Here is a 20434-nt window from a genome sequence, read left to right on the forward strand (position 1 = left end):
ACATCGGTCTCGGTATAGATCGGTTCTTAACTCAATATAAACGATTGATCAGACAAAGGCTTCACGCACACGGAAGGAATCTGATCAATAAGTTATTCTAGGTTTATTTATTATTTATTACTTAAGAATACTGCCAATCTCTTCAGAGATTATAGCAGGGAAGGCACATGAAAAATAATATATGTTTGCACAAAATCTTATATGGTTAAAATCACAAAAAAGTCAAATTGACATACAAAATTATACATTATACATTGCGATAGAAGAACACACAGTAAAGCAATTTTAGTAACAAAATCATGGGTGAGATTATCGGCAAAAACAACTGCAAAAAGATAAGGTATGCATTTGTAACATGGCGTAGGTTCAGCAAGTACACATTGCTAATGAACACATTATTCAAACAATTTTATGAAGAACAAATTATTCGAAAAAAATGTCACTTAAAATATTACCTTCATAGAAATAGCCGAGAAAAACTATGTATTAGTAACATGACATAGACTCATCGCTTAGCGGGTTTATTGATGTTGGAATGTCGTTAGTGCTATCTGTGAGGCAAGCAGTTCGCTTTCAAGCACAGTTGTAAACAAGTTTATGGATGATTCGGTGGTTAGGGTATAGGTTCCAGTGAGTTCCATTCTTTAATGGTTTGAGGGAAAAATGAATATTTGAAGCAATTAGTGTTGGAAGAGTATTCGGCAAGAGTATGGGAATGCTTATGACAGGTTGTTCTGCCATGAAAATACGATATATACCTTGAAGTATCTATTTTTATTATGCTGTGTAGCAGTTGAAACATTAGTTTTAGTCTTGTCTTGAAAGCCTTAGCTTTAGTCTTGAAATCGATGTAAAAAGGGAGGCAACAAAAGAATGTCGCTTACGTGCGCGTGCAGGAAAAAAAAATTGCAGGAAGTATTTCATGTTTCTAGAAATGAAACTATATACTATATTGCCATGAACTATATTACTACAAGTGAAACGGACGTTTACTTTTTTTTTTTAGATTTACGGACATGTGTTACACTAATGGCGAACGACAAGTGAATAGGAATGTCAATTTAGTAAGTACTTGTATTATCGCGAGAAGGTAATAAACGTCGTGACAATAACTGACCACTTTGCAAGTTCGCTCGTGGTAATTTAATTCTCTGCTCATAGTAATCTAGGTCATGGTAAGAACCTGACGGAATTATTCGAACCATTGAACGTGCAAAGACTCCGTGGCTGTTTTTGGTACAGCGTAATGATAAAAAAAATTATATCTGTCACTCTGTATAAGTGAAACTGTAGATTAGGAGTGTATAGCATAAAACATCCCGATAATGTCTCAAAAAATACCTGAAAAACCCGAGATTATTACCTGCAACCGCAGCAGGTAATAATTAAACAAGGAAACAAAAGGAAAGGAAATAAATAATCAAAGGCACTATCTGTAAACATACAAACGATCGCCAGTGTACAAATGATGTGTCTGAAGATTAGGTGTGTATAGCATAAAATATCCCGACAATGTCTCCAAAAATGCCTGAAATACCCGAAATTGTTACCTACCACCGCGGCAGGTAATAATTAAACAAGAAAACAAAAAGGAAAGGAAATAAATAATCAAAGACACTATCTGTAAACATATTACGAGCGCCAGTGTACAAACGATGTGTATGTCCAATACACCAAATGCATTCAGAGTTAACACCTACACCCCGTCCCTTCGTTAACTCAGAAACTGTCGACGTCACTTCCGTGGGGGCGTTTTGGCGCGCAGAAGCGTCATTTCCGGTCGCGTTTCCGCATAGCTGTATCCTGTACCTATCGCCCTATGCACTGCCGAAGATATATGTGCGGTTGAAGCCCACGAATGCATGTACACACCTGTCAGTTTTACCACCCAGGCTGATTTATGACATCAAGGTTCTTTGTTTTTTTTCTCCATACGCTAAAAAAACCTGGTTGTTATCGCGTGAACATCATTTAGCTCGTTGTCAAGGGGTTATAACAAACAAGAAGCATGCGAGAAACATTAATAATATAGACACGCGCCCTGCGCGAAAGCCGCAGAATTACCCAGACATGATTAACGATCGACATGGTTCCATTTATGTCTCTTCGTTATGCGCAGCCAACTTCTCACTTTTTTTGTTGTTGTTGTTGTTGCTGTTGCGATTCCCGTCTTTTACGATCACCGTTTTGCAGAGCGTGTATTCCGTCTGACTGCGGTATGTGTAGTTGCCAGCGGCCCGTCTCCATAGCCTTCCGGCCGCCGTCACAGTCACGTGACCTGTGCATAAACGCGATGACGTCGCACGTGACGTCATCGGTAGAGCGGCACGTCGCTCTCGGCTCTAGTTCTGCACCGGCATTGCTGGCGCTGACAAAATGGCGTCAACCGCGAAGCGGCATGGCGTAGGTTACTGACCATCCCGTTGATACGGGCTCACCACTGACCATAGGCGTACGCAGGGGGGGGCAAGGGGGGCGAGAAGGGGGGGCGCAAAGTCAGCCCTATACATTGTAGGGGGGGCGAGAAGAGGGGCGCAAAGGCAGCCGCATACAATGACATAATAGGGAGGGGGGGCGCTGCGACGAACCTTCGCCCCCCCTGAAGGGGAACCCTGCGCACGCTTATGCCACTGACGTCAGAAACAGATATATCGCGATGCTTTATGCAAAGCCAGACAGAAGCTTTCGCTTCCATTCAATTGTTTCGGTGGAAATCCAAATAAGGATCCCCTATGCATTCGTCTAAGACGACTCGAAGGCGAAAGCCATCTTCTTCATTGCTTTCTTCTGAGTCGATGTGTTGATCCTCCCCGCGCCCCTCAGAAAACTTCCTGCACCTAACGTGGGTTTGCACTGCCTCCAGGATCGGGGGCATTGAAAGTTTTCTGCACCTTGCCTGGTTTTGCACTGCCTCCAGGATCGGGGGCATTGTAAGTTTTCTGCACCTTGCCTGGTTTTGCACTGCCTCTGTGATCGGCCCATTTTTGACCAAGTGACATATTCATCGTCGTCACCATCATCATCAGTAGGGCCCCTGAAGCGTCCTTAACACTGGGCCCCGACATGTCTTATAATCCGGCTTGAGGCATCATTTAGTCAACACCAGCTGGCCTGTATTAACCAACAGTGACGGTCGTCCAGCCGACATTAAGCCAAGACCAGCCGACGTTAGCCTTCGCTAGCCAACCCGGGGAAATATTACCCAACACTAATCGACGTTAATCCATCATTAGCTTACACAGGTCAGCCAATACTCGCTGGCATTTATCCAGCACTAATTGACGTTGGCTAACAATAGCCGACATTTATCCAATACCAGACGTTAACATACTCTAGCCGACATGGCCATCAGTCAATCAGCACTCGCCTCTATGGTATGGTCAATTGCTGCGGCAAGTGCACCGCCGCGCTCTCTTTCTGCAGTAATACGGTTAATACGGTCATTGTCATGTCTACCTGCGTAAGACACAATGCACGCCTACGGACTGTATAACGCATTACCTGATGGACACATGTTTCTCCATAGGGATGTAGAGGGTCATACATATTTAAGGTGAACACCCAGAACATCCACCACTTATAAGGAACCGCTTTATTCGAGTCGAGCTCGAGCTGACACACACTGATGATGATATATACAGATGAGGAAGTTGTACAAATGATGATGATATATCCAGTTGACTGAAGAGAGTCAGTGACTGCGCTCACACTGTTCAAAACCTCATAGAAGCTGATATTTAAAGCATAACTCATAAGGTTATTGTGTTTATCGACACTGTTATTTGACGTCATATAACGGACATTTCTCTCGTGAAGTAAAATAAACTTTCCGGTTTTACCTGCTTCAATACTAATCAGATGTGGTCTTCCCTGTATGTACATACCCTGAGAGTGCTTACGCATGAAAATATGTCAGTACCATAAACGTCCAGACAAGTGCAAACCCGAACACCATGGCCGTATGGATGCGAGTATTGCGGTTATCTTTTCCTGACACGTATTGCTTTTCAACGCCCGTCGCAGACACCGATAACGTCGCCAGGGTGTAACGTTGCACCAGAAAGAGTGCTGCGAGAAGACTCTTATCGCAACGTGCGGAGACCGTGTTCGAATCGGTTATCGCGTGTTGGCGCTGTGTGTACGGTTTCCGCGTTTGGGTTGTATAATCCTACAAGTACAGCTCGTTTTACATTCGGCCTCAAGAAAGATTTTGCGCTACCCAGTGACGTTTCCTAGACATATCCTGCTAGACGAGCTTTATCATCGTAAGGTTTCTCCGCACCACCTCCACCATGCAATATCAATACGCATTCTCAGTATGCAGCTTGTTCTCAGTTTCTGACTTGAAGAAGAAAAGACCACTTGCCGAAACGTTGGCTCCAGCGACACCTCGTGTTCGTGGATTTTTCATCTCAGTATACACCTTTTTTTTTTCTTTTCACATTGAGCTTCCAGGAAGATGAGATGATTTGGGTTGCTCTTAGACATTTCGTAGACATTTCCTAGAGGCGCTTTATTATATCGCTAGAAACTTAGCCGCACTCCGTCCGCAATGTCTCGCCAAGATATTCACTCAATGCAGCTCGTTTTACATTTGGTCTCCATCTGACGTTTCGTAGACGTCTCTAGACGTTTTCTATTAGACGAGCTTTATCATCGTAAGGTGTCCTTGCACCACCTACGCCACGCAATGCCAATATGTTCTCAGTGTGTTGCTCGTTCTACATTCATCCTTCAGGAAGATGATCTTAGCTACTCTCTGACGTTTTCTAGACGTTTCCTAGAGGCGCTTTATTATCGCTAGAGACGTAGCCGCACTCTTTCCGCAATGTTCTGCTGCGATATTCACTCAGTAGAGCTCGTTTGACACTTGGTCTCCAGGAAGATGACTCATGCTAGCAGCTGACGTTTCTTAGACGTTTCCTAGACGTGTTCTTTATACTTCAAGATGTCACCGCACGCGCTGTTGCCAGGATTGTTCGGAACCCCAACCTTCCAGAAACATTGGAATTCCAATCGAATGGGAGATTTTTACTTGGTTATTGTTTGAGATTAGCATGGGGCTATCTGGAGTGTTGATGGAGAAGCAAAACAAAAGAAAGTTGCGAGAATATGGAGCTGTGGCGACCACTGCGCACATGACCTACGCAGCCTCCATCTCGTCACTGATTAGCCCGGCGTGACACAGCTACTTGCTGCAACACGCTTCCGATAAAAGACAGCGCCACGCAGTTTCGTCGGAGGCTTACGTCACCACTGGTGGCTATATAACCCAAGCTACCAAGCTTGGTTTCATGTTTGTTTCTCTAACCTTCCGAAGCGCAGCATCGGCATGCTTGCCCTGCTGCTGCTATTACGTTAATAAACGTCGTTTTGTTTTATGTTGGGATCCGTCCTTCACCGACTCCGCATCCCACATCTGGTGACCCGGACGTGATAGCAGCAGCAGGGCAAGCATGCCGATGCTGCGCTTCGGAAGGTTAGAGAAACAAACATGAAACCAAGCTTGGTAGCTTGGGTTATATAGCCAGCAGTGGTGACGTAAGCCTCCGACGAAACTGCGTGGCGCTGTCTTTTATCGGAAGCGTGTTGCAGCAAGTATACTTGCTGCAACACGCTTCCGTGACACAGCTATAGCTGTGTCACGCCGGGCTAATCAGTGACGAGACGGAGGCTGCGTGGGTCTGTGCGCAGTGGTCGCCACATCAATCTGTTGCGACATGTCGACAGGACGAAGCAGGCCCTATGTGCCCCTGTCCCGTCGCCGTGGTATTTTCAACCAGCTCCACAACCTCAGCCATCCCGGCATACGCGCCTCGACACGCCTCGTGGCTGACCGCTACGTCTGGCCCTCCATGCAGCGGGATTGTCGCACCTGGGCGCGCTCCTGCATTGAATGCCAACGCGCTAAAGTCACCAGGCACGTCACGTCACCACTCGGAACATTCCCTCAGCCAGGCACGTAGGCAAGGGGGGGGCCCGGGGGGCCCTGGCCCCCCCGAAATCCGTCCGGCCTTCTATATTCCCGGGCAACTTTTGTTTTATTTTTGCCATGGAAATACTTTCTTTCGAACAATTAGGCCTTGGGCCCCCCCCCCCGAAAAAAAATCCTGGCTACGTGCCTGCCCTCAGCCCTCTGGTCGGTTTGAGCACGTCCACCTCGACATCATAGGACCCTTTCCCCCGGCTGGACCCTATCGCTACTGCCTCACCGCCATCGACCACTACACTCGATGGCCCGAGGCATGGCCTCTCGAGGGAATCGCCGCGGAAGACGTCGCCTCGGCCTTCTTCTCCGGCTGGATTGCCCGTTTCGGCGCTCCCCGCCGCGTAACCACCGACCAAGGGCGACAGTTTGAGTCTCACCTATTCAGGATCCTGGGATTGACCATCGGGTTTGAACGCTTGAGGACCACGAGCTACCATCCCTGCTCCAACGGAATGATCGAGCGTTTTCACCGACAGTTCAAAGCCGCCATTATGTGCCACCCGGACTCAACCTGGCTCGAAGCCATCCCAGCTGTCATCCTCGGTCTTCGCGCCACCTTCAAGCCGGACATCCATGCTACGCCAGCAGAGCTCGTCTACGGGGAACCACTCCGTCTGCCAGGTGAATTTCTCGCAGCTCTGCCATCCAGCACTACGACGTCAGACACCTCCGACTTCGTCGCCCGGCTCCGACGCACCATCGCTGCCTTACGCCCGTTCCCCTGCAGCCCACCATAGCAAGCCCACACCTTTTGTGTTCAAAGAGCTAGCATCGTGCACGCATGCTTTCCTCCGCGACGACACCGTCCGCCGGCCTTTCCAGCCACCCTACAGCGGACCCTATCTAGTCGTCCATCGCGACGACAAGAACTTCACCTTGCGCTTGAGCGGGAACGACGTCCGCGTCTCGATCGACCGACTCAAGCCCGCATACATCGCGGCGAACGAACCTGGCAGCGCCACTATTTCAACAGGCGTCCTTCCACAGCCACCGACGTCGCAGCCCGCTCCTTCCACGACACGCTCTGGACGTCTGGTACGCCTCCCAGATTTCTACAGACCCTGAGGGCTCTGCACTCCGCGGGGGGGGGGGGGGGTGATGTGGCGACCACTGCGCACATGACCTACGCAGCCTCCGTCTCGTCACTGATTAGCCCGGCGTGACACAGCTACTTGCTGCAACACGCTTCCGATAAAAGACAGCGCCACGCAGTTTCGTCGGAGGCTTACGTCACCACTGGTGGCTATATAACCCAAGCTACCAAGCTTGGTTTCATGTTTGTTTCTCTAACCTTCCGAAGCGCAGAATCGGCATGCTTGCCCTGCTGCTGCTATACGTTAATAAACGTCGTTTTGTTTTATGTTGGGATCCGTCCTTCACCGACTCCGCATCCCACAGAGCTATAAGGCTGTCACAGGCATGGGTATGCTTACTGAGCACACACACACACACACACACACACACACACACACAAACACACGCACGCACACACACACACACTCAGGACACAGGCACGCACACACACACACACACACACACACACACACTCAGGACACAGGCACGCACGCACACACACACACACTCAGGACACAGGCACGCACGCACACACACAATGGTATCGACGCTAAGGCTGCATTCGATGCGCCGTCTGCAACGTCTGCAACAACGTCTGATGGCTTCGCGTTCTCTCTTCACGCCTTAAATTTCTATAGCCGGAGTTTGACATTTGGCTTGAAAAGTCATGCTTGATTAATAATACCGGGCGAGTGTGTGATCGCTGTGCATGTGAAGAATAACTCTATAAATAAAAGATATGCAGCCAGCTCCATTCAGTGCAAATCGTCGAAACAGCGAAGTTGATGCCCCCCTTGGTCAGGCTATTGCCTTTGTATGAAGTGAAACATACAGCGCGGTAATTACGACGCGGATACAGGAAGACAACACACACAGCGCTTGCCTTCCTGTGGCCCCGTCGTAATTTCGCAGCTGTGTGTTTCACTATGCTACACCAACATGCCCAAGTTCGCTCTGTTGTGCCTTTCTATGTATTTTTTGCAAGTCTTTCTATGTATTTCAGTGTTCTGGAAGTCTTTTCTAAAGTATTTTTGTGTTCAATCATTGCTCTTTATTTGACACTCGGTGCTCATTCGAGGCCACGCTGGAACGCTTCGCTGGAACGCAAGCAGCGTTGCAAGCACGGCTGCTGTGCGTGACATGCCCGCGCTACGCCAACGGACGACGAAGAGTCTACTAAGAACAGCTTCGCTGTTAAAATGGTCACAGCTGCGAGAATGCTTGCCGAAGTGGTGTGTTACCATTTTGAGCCGCCGTTGACATTTGGGCAAGTCATTCCGCGTAAACTAATACTATAACATGGTGTAAAATTGGCCGCGTATCTGCGTGCTTCGCTGCAAATGTCCAGTACTACATGAGTCCTCCTCCTATATGTTGAATCGCCGCATCTGGCTCGTAGCGTCGCATTTTCAGCGCAGCGTAAGAAGCACTAGCATTTTCAGCGCAGGTTAAGAACACTAGGGCCTTTAGAATTACGTCATCCATGTATTTTTTAGTAAAGGGACACACCACCTAATGCTTACGTATTGATGTTGCGCCATAGATATGCGTAATGTTTGCTTTTTGATCGACAATGTTCACAAGTATGAACGCAGCTACCAGTTCAAGATGGCTGGGCGTTCAGCAAGTGCTTAAACTTTGGCCGGGTGGCTGAATCGTGTGACAGACAGACAGACAGGCCAAAATTTCTGCGTTTAAGTATCCCGAGAAAGACTAGTCTTTAAAATAATACGTAAACTGATACTAATAATGTGGTATATACTCTACGTGTTCACCTCTCGCTGGCGTGTCTTCGTTTCTTGTTAATAGAAGACCTTTATTTACAACGTTCTTGTTTTCCTTTTTTCTGGAATGAATGCCCGTTCGGCGGTTCCATTCTTTCTGAACTTGCGACCCATTCGCTGCGTTGTCATGCATGGTTCGAAGAGAAAACAAATAGATAGGAACAGACTTCTGCTGCACAGAGCTCTAGCTATATAGAACGATAAGTACATGCGTCCACTGACGCATGCGCAGTATCGTTTTGTGAAAGATCGGCAGCGCGTCAGAAGTGCTTCAATTTCTGCGAACCATTTTAGGACGCTCGTCGTTTCGAAGAAATCAAAACTCCCAGAACTCCCAGAACTGTTTTCGAGCGGGAATTTTTCTAGATATCGTTGTACGGGTGACCTCATGCGTGAACTTTGTTTGACCTAAGGAAACACTAAATTCAAACTGTAAATCAGTTTCGACTGGTGAATTGTATATTTCCGAGAACTCTGCCGTCGCTAGTTCAGCAATAACTGATTCTTCGGTGGAAGAGAAAAAGTAAATGTCAGAGTATCGCTCTTTTAATTTCGTGCCGGAACCTGAATGTCAGTATGACGTCACTGATTTCAGTGTCTCTCGTATTGATGGCCGCGCTGGCTCGACAGAATCTCCACAGAAATAGCCTCGTAAAATCTCTAACGTAATTCGCCGTGACGGCTCGCACTGACGTCACTGGAACTGCCATGTTGGAGTACCAACAAGGTGGGACGTGAAGTTTTGCGATGTCACGTTAATGTTATCACTACATCGCATGCAGGTTCTCCCGTTATTCATACGCAGAGGCCCAATAACGTCCCAGCTGCGTCGTGATCACATTGAATCGGGTAGACAGCCCCGTGATTATGTTGCCTTGACATCATCAAGGCCGCCATTTTGGAGCACCAGTACGTGTAGAACCTGCGTCCATGACCTCACGTGGAAGCAATTAATATACCGACGCACGATTTTTTAAGGCCTGTTAACTACGACCATGCACGGCGCGTGGTCCGCTCAATACTCATTGCGAATGCCACCGTATTCAAAGAAGCTCGTTGAAGCGCTTTCGTTACTTCGTGATGTCGGACTTAAAAAAAACCCTTTGTATCCCACGGCCAATACCAGTTGGGCAAGTAAAATTTTTTTTTGTGTATATGCAATTACAAAACCTAAGAAAGTGGGAAGAAAGCGAAAACCTGAAAAATTTAGCTTTAGTTCTAGAAGAAAACAAGTGTCCACATATGTGGACGCTGGGAACAGAAGTTACTCTACGGATCCATCATCCTTCTTCATCGTACATGGGAACTTTGCTCGCCGAAGGCTCTGTTTCAACACATTAATCATTATCATCATCAATACTTACCATAATCAACGCCTTCATGATCAGTTCAACGCGTTCATCATTGATATCATCATCATTATCATCACAAACGTTCACGTGGCCGCTTACTAACGGCTCTGATTCAACACTTCCATCATCACCGTCATTATCACCACTAAATGCTCATTTGCTTATCCGCAGCTTTACTTCAACGTGTTCGTCATCTTATCGTCGTTGATCATCATTACCAGTGCGTTCATGGTTACGTTCGAACTGAATTCTTATACCATCAGCAGTATAGCATTGTTCAAGAGGCCTTTGCTTGTTGACGGCTCTGCTTCAACGCGCTGATTATCGGTGCTCTCCAAATCGAACACGATTGCTTTCGCTTTCGAGTCGTCTTAGGCAAATGCATCAGGGACCGTGCGAGTCTTTGATTGGCCATGACCACAATTGTTTGGGAAGCGAGCGAGTTCGATTAATATGGTCTCGGCCAAACGCGGACGTCTGCGCTGCTGCTCCGGCCTTTGCCGTATTGGGCCCCGGTCGTAATCGCCCGGTTGTAGCCACCGCAAGGAGAGAGAGAGAGCGTGAACGCCAGGCGCGTCTCGGAACGATACCAACGACCTGCGCAAAGAGAGAGCCGAGAAAACAAGACGGGGGTTCGGAAGCGCACACGGTCTGGATGTCTGTCGGGGGCGAGGAGCGTAGACGAAAAGGAGGAGGAGGAGTGCAAGTACAACTACGACGTCGAGTCGCGGCAGAAAAGCCGGCTAGCTCCGGCGAGCCGCCGTTGTGCCCGTAGAACTATGACGCCGTCGCCGAGCCTCCCCTACCACCACCCTTCACCCATGATTTATGGCGATACCCCGGTTTGTGATTTATGTGGCGGCGTGTTATTTCTTTCTCTTGACGCTGTCTCTCCTCTCCTCCCTCACCCCCCTTACTCGGATATAACCTCTTCTTTTTACGTCACCCCTCCCCGTCTGCTTGTCCCTTGTCCGTCTCACGTTTTCGCGGCGTAAAGAAAACGATAGATAGATGACCTCTCGCAGACTTCTGCCGGCCGTTTTATCACTCTGTAGTTTATCTGTGCATCTTTGTTTTAATTCTTTTTTTTTTTTTTGCTGGTCTATTCTCCTATCTTCGCGTCCGAAAAACTGTTTGGTACGCCGCGGTTGTTGGCGGTTTTGTAGTGGTGTTGTTTTGACGGTGGACGACGTCGAAATAATTTCTTTTCTCTGGTTGAGGTACTGTAGTTGAGGGGTAGGGGGTTGAGGTCAGGTCTACTTGCGACCGGCGCGAAGGCAAGGAGAGGGAATGGGAGAGAGTTTGACGGCTACTGATAGCGCTTCCTGCCGGTTGGCTCTCTTTCTCTGGGTCGTATAATTACCCCACATTTGGCACTTTCGGCGTGCGCAGTTAAATCAAAGAGGTACTTGTTGCGCATGACAGCTCGGCAAACGGCCATTTCTTTTCGGTTTTGTCTTTCTTTTTCTCTATCTCTCCTTCCTGTGTTCTGCGGCTCGCAGTGGCTAAGCGCTCGCGCATTATACGTGTATACACACAGACGCTGTGGTTACCTTGTCGTGTCGGCCCGCAGAGGTGAGTTGATGTGCGTGTTGCTGCTTTGAATGGCTTGCGTTTCGGCTTGTCTGACGACTGTAGCCGGACGGAGGCTGGATTGAGATGTATGGGCTTTTCTCTCTCTGCGTGAATGCGCTTTGGCGCACGGAGAATAGGTCGGGGTTACTCGGTTAACACGTACATAGCCTGCGCATGCGCGGTATTAGACAAAGAGGCATGTTTGTTTTACGAACAAACAAAGCGGATCGTGCAGACGAGCAAGAGCAAATTGCCGAAGATCCAACGTGATGGAACCATAACACTATGTAGCAAAAACACGCAATACAGACTTCACGGGACAGCCGGTAGTGGTTGTCCTGTGTTTAATAAGAACTTGTTGTTGGGCGAGTTGGTGAGTACTTAACATCGTGGTTTAGCGCTAAAAAAGACAGACACATGTGAGAGACAGGACAGCGCCTGTCCTGTCTCTCACATGTGTCTGTCTTTTTTAGCGCTAAACCACGATGTTGAGTTGTCCTGTGTCTTTCTGAGTAGTCACCTTTTCGATCGCGCGGCCAGAGCTGTTGTCCTCTCGACAGCAGACGGCTTGCCACTAGACGGCGCAGACGGCAATTTCAGCACGCGATCACGTGGTCCGTGTTATTTTGCGGCCGACTGTCTACATACGCGTGTTCTTTTTGTGCGTCTTTGCGTTGTAGCAGCGGGTTGCAAGTGTGACGTCGCGGCATCCGATCATCATCCACGCTGTCAGCCGCGATGCGATCATCTTCGGTGGTGTCTGTTGCGGGGAGGGTGGGAAGTTATCGGAGCAGATTCCGGACGCTCCGGGGGCACACTATGGAAGAAGAGAAGATGTGCGTGTTTGTCATCGGAAGCTGAGAAGGGTGGAGGGGGGGGGGTGCCGAGGTTCGAAGTGTCCTGTTTCATTGGCCTGACAGAAGGCGTCCTTTGAGAAAGTCCGGGAAGGGAGGATGATGTCAGGTTCGCGTAAGGCCTCACCTCTACATACCAACATCTCGCTGTGTATTGCGGACATACTGCTCGAGTTCAAGAGGGCGATGGGTTTGGGCTAGTTGGTGGCTGTTCACGGATTTCTGCTTGCGCTGGGTACTACAAAACTATAGGACGAAAAACAGGGACACGTTGACAACGGATGGTGTGCAACATTATACTCCTGGACGGATGACCATTCACTTTCTAGTTGTGCGAGCAAGGCCTAGGTGTCTTCTCTATCATCTCGTACTGTCGTTATCTCTCTGCCTCTCTCTAGGCCATAGGCGTCTTTTTCTGCCGCTGTTCATTCGCAGTGAGTGGTGGGATGGGAGTTTGTCAGCTGAGCGCCGGGAGGGGGGGGGGGGTTGTATTGGCGAACCTAGTGGGTATGAGAGGTGTGTCGGTTTGCGGGGGAGCGGCGGCGGCGCGATGGTGCGAACCGATAGGCTTAGTCGCTCAGCCTGCTTTGGGTGCATCTAACGCCCGGTTGGATCTGAACCGGCGATAGGTGTTGGTAGTGTGCGTGGGCGAGGGAGTGAACAAAAGGTATGTTTGGGGGCCCACGATAACGCTCGGATACAAACCCATTTTGTCTCTTTGTTGTCGCTGTGGGGCATGCTCTACGTTCCTGCTAGCGCGTTGTTCGTTTTACGTTGCTTCTTCTTCTTCTTTTTCGAGATGCAGGGTTGAGTTGATTTGCATAGTTGATGCAGCTCGGAAAGGCGAGGACGAGAGCACAGCACAGTCAGAACGCACAGGACGAGCGCTGTCTCTCGCAACTGAAACACTTATTCCGTAAAAAGAAAACACATGGGACAACAAAGCCGAGCACCAACACACATGCGCAAAAGTGACAAAAATCAAACATTTCACTTAGCATTACGAGCCCGCGACATCGTCGTCAGCACTAGAATGCCTGAGCTTTAACTACGCCGCATAGCGACTGGTACCAACTTTGCGAAGAGGTGTATCGTTAAGCCAACCGAGGTGCAGTCGCCTTGCTGTATACATTTTCCCTATTAAAGCATTCGGTGCAACCGCGGAAAAATCGATCTTACTCGCTTAATCAGGCACCGCGCATGCGCGCACACAATCCGGAAGAGCCCCGTTTGACATTCTAAGCGCGCGAGAGATTCCTTATCTCGAACTGACAATCTCAGTTTGTAAGCGTTATCTTATTTTCCGTGTTCACGGCCGCGACGAGCGGAATAGTGATTGCGTGTACGGGACGGTTTATGAGCCTTTCTGGTGGTGGTGATGGTGGTTGCCTGAACGGGGGCGCGATTATGCATTCTTCGCGCTACGTTGCGAGCAGGCGCCAATCGGTGCTAGCCGATGAAAATCGCGTCCCTCGTCGCCGGTGGAACAAACCTACGTGAAACCTTCTTTCAACATGTATCTGCCACTTCGTCGGCTAACATTTGGCGTATACTAAAAAGAAAAACGGAAAGCTTGCGCGTAGGCACCATTGCCGAAATGCGTGCGTAACGAATGTCGTGCGCGAGTAATTTGCATATGGTGGGACTCGTAAGGCTTTGCGATGTTTTTCTTTCTCTGTCTAGATGTATAATTTCGAAATGTAGCGCGAAGGAGGACGCACGCACACAATCGCTAGCGTAGCTATTGTGTGCGTATGCTTGGTTAAATGGTCAATTGCCAATCAATTTCCATGGTTTCACGTGCCAAAACCACGGCGGGATTATAAAGTGGGCCGTAGTGGCGTACTCAGGATTAGTTTCGGAAAGCTGGTTTTATTTAAGCTGCAGCTGAATCTGAATGCACACTGGTGGCCTCGCATTTCGTGTACGAAGTTTAATCCACTTCGTGTATGCCATCACTGGCTGAAACTGCCGTGTACTCTCGGTCAAATACCGCTTATAACCGTGACCGTCTATCCAGGAGAAAAGTTCACGATAACGACGCTTACAAGCGGCTATTTGTGGTCACGCGACCACAAATAGCCGGAGCGCCAGGAGGGAATCACACGATCGTTCTTTGTATTTCCAGAGGTTGTTTATGGGCATTTAACAACAGCACTGCATCTGTTTAATGTAGACATTGTCGTCCTTCTGGTGGTCTTTTCATTCCGGATATGGTCACTCCCGTGACTCGTACATAACTCGATCGGTGCAGAGTTTTTCCCGCCGGAAGAAGCGAAACGTCACCGGCTGTACAGTGCATACGTGTTCTTTCTGGCTTAGTCATGGTATAGCGTGGTATACAGGTGCACACTAATTCAATCGGCTGCACGCATCCTCTGCATGGTGCCTCTGACGTCATCCACACGTCGTCTGCTAAACTTGTTATTGTTCAAGCTCCGTCGCTACATTTTCCATAGACGAACACTCATTACCGCTTCGTCTGGTTCATATATTCTACACGAACAGTCATTACCGTTTCGTCTGGTTTATATAGTTCACTTGCTGCGTCGTCTGTTTGACTTTTTTGTTTTCTTTCGCGCATGCTCTAACGTTTCCGTGTCGATCGAGTCACGAGGCTGGCTTTCTTGTCTTGCGCGCAACTGTAGGTTTAGGCAGCTGTGATTTCACGCTCGTAGAAAAGCGTCAGCGCGTGGGTGGCGCGGCTTTGTTTTTTTTTTTTGTGAGAATAAAAAAATGGAGTTGTCGCCATTTATTGGTGACGGCTACGCCCCTTTCTACTTGGTTGCTAGGATGAAAAACATAACTAAATAAAAAGTAAGAAAGAAAGAAGAATATATATACACATACACAGTCCTGTATTTGGTAAGTGCAAAAGTTCTCGTTTTAACAGAACACACATACAGTCGCAGTGCACACTATCAATGTACTTAAAATGTCAGCAAACCCTCAATGCAAACCCCTGCGTCAGAAAACCCTCACTCGCTCTGTCTGGCAGGGAACTCGTGTTCGTGGAAAGCGGCACATGCCGTAGAGGTATTTTCTGCAAGGCAATGCAGGCTTTGGTCAGGTGTGGCACTTATATTTTTTATTTTTTTAGCGTTTGCATTTTCTTCGTTGTGTTCTCTTGTCGGCTGTTCTTGCGAAACTTTTATCCCTCCGTATATATATGTCAATCCTTTCGAAATAAACTTTCAGTTGGTAGTACTATGCCCTTGTCATTGTCTTCCGAAGTCTCTGTTTAAGTTACGCGCTCGTATTTTAAATATAACGAATCACCAACTCGCCTAGTCAGCCATTCTATCAATGTAGTTCGCTCGGTATTCATCACAAATATTAGTGTCTTAAAAAAAAGGAAAAAAAAAAAACCCCGCTGAAGCACCTTCAGTGCTTTGCGATTTATCCGTGACGGCCGTGGGCCTAGTGTTGTCGCCAATGAGAACGTTCGCGTATAGCCCAGCAAGTGGAGTTCCCGTTCAAATCGCTCTCTCTCTGTGTGTGACGTGCTTGGGACAGTCGAGCAACAGATGATGCACATCCTGGTCGTCGTGGCCGCACGAATATGTTGACGATGGCGCACGTTGAATCCGGAATAAAAAGCCTGTTGTTTTCGAGGCGCCGTCTTTTTTTATTGTTATTTTATTTCTAGAACACGATTCCCCCGTGTCATCTGCATATGGCGGGAGGAGAAAATGAATTTCTAATGAAGTTTTGTCGCATCCGCCGTCCGTGCTTAATTTTCTCGTTTCTTTATGCGTACGTCACAGCGTGACCGTCTTTAATCAAACTTCGATTGTGTTCTGTGAAGATAATGATATTTATATGAAGGTTTAAGCCTCGGAACATACGGCGCATGAAGGAATCTGACCCTTTGATTCCATTGCCATGTTTTTTTTTTTTCCAAATTGTGTCAGTTTGCTGTTTTTCTCGTTACTTCAATTTTGTTTATGGGTAATTAGTATTTTTTTCGCTGGGGAAATTATATAAATGGAGTAGCCGAGGAAATATAAACCTCAATTAACCTCTCCACAGCAAGCCAGCTAGAACAAAACAGGTTAAAAATCAAATCCTGCGTTCTTACGCGTCATAACCGCGATATGATTATGAGACAGACCGCTTAGATTGCTTCTCCGGGTATCATTTTTAACCACCTGTGACCTTTTAACATGAAGCTCTAAATCTAAGTACACGAGTGCTTTTGCATTTCGCCCCCATCGAAACGCGACTGCAGCTGGAAATCGAACCCACGTCCCGCTTTGCAGCACAGCGTTCGATACATGAATAACAGCGTGATTTATTCTCTAACTTCTATTTGTATTCTGCGGAGACAGTAAAATGAATATGAAGGTTGACCTCGGAAAGCAGTATAGGATATGAAGATCCGATGCTCTAATGCCTTTTTTCTTCTTTTTTTTATAATAGAATTACAATAGGATGCCCTATAAGTGATCGCTAAATGATAAAAATAGAATCGATCTGTGTTAACAAATTGCGCCAAAAAGGCCACTCTCACAGCGAGAAAGGGCCCGGCTGGTCAGGAGGGAAGCAATGCCGAAGAGACTGATTGACTACGCGACCTTCGGCAGGTTTCTGCGATGACATAGATTTCAAACATTGCCGTGCGTGCCTTTAGTGATATTTCATCGGAGATAATAATAATCGTTGAAGTTTAACGTCCCAAAACCACGATTATGAGGGACGCCGTAGTGGAGGGCTCCGGCAATTTCGACCACCTGGGGTTCTTTAACGTGCACCGAAGTCTATGTACACGGGCCTCAAGCATTCTTGCCTACATTGAAGACGCGGCTGCCGCGGCTGGGATTCGATCTCACGACCTTCGGGTCAGTAGTCGAGCACCATAACCACTAGGCCACCGTGGTGAGTTGTTGCATCAGAGATGGACTAAGAAGTATTCTAAAAGGTCATAGACGGGCGCAGGGCTCTACATTTGGGGAAGGGGGCGGGGCCAAAGATTCATTGCAGCACCCCCCATTCCCCACGCGAAAACAAGTTCCGCTATGGATGCAATAAATGAAAATGAAGCGATGACGTACTTCTCGCAATGGGTTCATTGGTCCCCGGCTTTCCGGGGTGTAAAGGTCGCAAGTGAACAGTGTCTAGAATGCAACATCAGTGGCCCTCGGCTGCCATCATCGCCGAAAGACATGCGTGCCACATGTCGTGGTGCATTGTTAGGGTATGCAGTTGGGCGTTTTGCTACAGATCCGTAATGAAACTTCAGCATACGGAAAGGGACAGGGAAGAAGACGAGACAGGACGAAGTGCAGCACTTCGTCCTGTCTCGTCTTTTTCCCCTGTCTCTTTCCGTGTGCTCAAGTTTAATTGCGGTACACGTTGTGGTACACTGTGGTACAAGAAGTGGCACTTGTTGATCGGGCAACGTTGCCAGTATTTGCAAACCATCGCTCCAGGACACAACGAACCAACAGACAGGTGTTTTGCATCGCGAGCTGGACGGGTGGGCATGCCAAGGTGCTTCCCGGTTTAAGGATCTTCAACCGAATGAAAAAAAAAAAGTTCGCGTTGTTGTTTCGAGAAGGCAGCAGCACTAGCGGGGTGCGCCGGCAGTTCATGCTGCAAGGCGTCCGGTTTGTGAGTTCTTTGCCTGCCAGCGTCGAGGACCCGACTGTGAGTTTTGAAGTGGAGGCGCTTTAAAAGCGTCGGGACTGTACGGCGTCGGGTTTCGTGCTAGCGCTGTCTTGCTGTGTGTTTCGACGCTTCTTGACCCGCGTGGCTCTTAGTGTATAAACTAAGCGCTCCTTTCTCAAGGGCCCTCCCAAGGCGATTGTTTATATTCGGCCCCACTGGAAACCCTCCTATGCTTTCTTATCCTCCCAAGAACCTCTCGTAGTTATTACTTATATACTGTCCTCTTCTTGGTTCCTCCCGCTGCTTCGGCTGTGGCGTGACGTAAACTTTTCGGCTGACTCCGTTAGGTTGAACCCCCTCGCCTTGCTGCTTGCTTGGTTCTCGCACTATGGCGTTTGGAACAGAGCCAATACTGTCGAATCCATCAGGGAAACAAAAAAGACAACCGAGAGGACGACCGAGAAGTAGAGGAGGGGGGGGTAAAGGGGGTTGAAGCCGCTGATTGACGTCACGCAGCCCTGCTCGTGACGTCATTTCGAGGTGGAAGTTATTGCGCCAGGCGGGTGTTTGTGTGGGGTATTCTTGTTTTTGCCGACGTGGGGAGAAGTTAGCACAGCGACGCTGCACGATTTGGTGGGATGGTATGTAAGCGCGGTGTCTTTTTTTTTTTTTTGATCATAACGGGCACGACCTTGCTCGTCGGCGATCAGTGCGTCTTAATGAAATAACGAATAAAGAATCCATAATTTTCATTTCATTTCATCTTAATACCTTAAGGACCCCGTTTGGGGCATTACATAACGGGTGGTTAGCATGTTTATACAGTAAAAGCAGGTGTTATGGTGTGATACATGTTTGCACAATGTTCAGAAATTCGGTATGACTTGTTACAGCCGCAGCATGGCAGGGCAGGTCGTTCCAGTCTCTGGCGGCCCGAGGAAAAAAATTAGGCTTGAAATGTTGCGGTTCGTGTTCGAGGACGGGTAACTTGCAGTTGATGGCCGGTGCGCAGTGACGTGCGTGAATATGATGATGTGATGTAAGGTGGGCGGTTTAGCGAGCTTTTAAGGAATTCGTGAAGTACAGAAAGCGTGGCTACACGACGACGAAAAGCGAGGGAGGACAAGCTAGATTCTGCCTTTTAAGAGCGAGAGATTGTCGAGTCTTGCTTTGATTCTGCTTTTTGCTGTCACGTGACGCTGACTGTATCCTCTTGCGCATGCGCAGTACGACGACCCGGTGCCTCACTACGGCGGCGGCGCTGGCGGCGGGGGCACGGCCCTGGAGGGTCCCCTGGGGGGCTACGACCCCCACGGGCGCATGCAGCAGCTGGCGCACAGCCCACACCCCATGAACGCTGCCGCCGCCATGTACACCAATCACGGTGCCGCCGGAGCCGCCAATCACGTGATGGGTGCCGTGCCGGACGTCCACAAGCGAGACAAGGACGCCATCTATGGGTGAGCACTCTTATTTGTTTCGAAAGTGTGCTCGTCGACACAAGCAATTCTGTGTACGAACTAAGGCTGGGTTGCGACACTGTCAGATTCCGCCATATTGTCAAATTTCGTAATGGCGGCATTTTAAGCCAATCAGAGAGGCCGTAGCAGCCCTCTGGGCCAATCAGAGTCGAGCAGTGGCGGAATCTGGCAACGTGGCGCAATTTGACAATGTCCAGAATAGGACAGCAGGTTTCGGTCATATACATCAGTTGGATGTTTCGATCACCCGTTAAAGGTACACCCCCCCCCTTTTTTGGATGCGCTAACCTGTATTGTTATTCGCGTAATTCGAAAGTTGTGGGTTCAGATCCCACCGAAAGAAAGGGTGATTTTTCGTCCACTTTAATTCCTCTCAACTTATGTGAGAATCATTACACTATACTTAAGAAACCACAAATAATGTCCCCGATGCTTTCCTTGGCTTAATTTTCTGTCGGTGTCATTAATTGTGTATAATAAAGAAAACGAGCCCCTCGGACAATTCCCCTTCTTTCATACTGCCACTACTCAATGACAATAAATATATCATCGGAATATACTACGGAGGGGCATTTCATCAGTCATTAATCATGATGTTTTTGTTAATGAAAATTGTATTACTTCTATGCCATGACGCAACAATAAGCCATGAAGTAGTGACGCAGGAATAAGCCACATACGGACAAGCAATTTTAAAGTTTGTACATTAGCTAAT

At 48.2% G+C, this 20434-nt stretch overlaps 1 protein-coding gene across 1 annotated transcript in view; it reads left to right on the forward strand.

The window, feature by feature from the left end:
- LOC119374983 (homeobox protein homothorax) overlaps positions 1 to 20434 on the forward strand; it is a 348064-nt gene that overhangs the window by 14199 nt on the left and 313431 nt on the right. Inside the window, exon 2 of the mRNA XM_049411114.1 lies at positions 19466 to 19698. Within this exon, the coding sequence (XP_049267071.1) occupies positions 19466 to 19698 (233 nt within the window). The remainder of the gene's footprint in view (positions 1 to 19465; positions 19699 to 20434) is intronic.

Source organism: Rhipicephalus sanguineus, chromosome 11, assembly GCF_013339695.2.
Source record: "Rhipicephalus sanguineus isolate Rsan-2018 chromosome 11, BIME_Rsan_1.4, whole genome shotgun sequence".
NCBI classification, from domain to species: domain Eukaryota; kingdom Metazoa; phylum Arthropoda; class Arachnida; order Ixodida; family Ixodidae; genus Rhipicephalus; species Rhipicephalus sanguineus.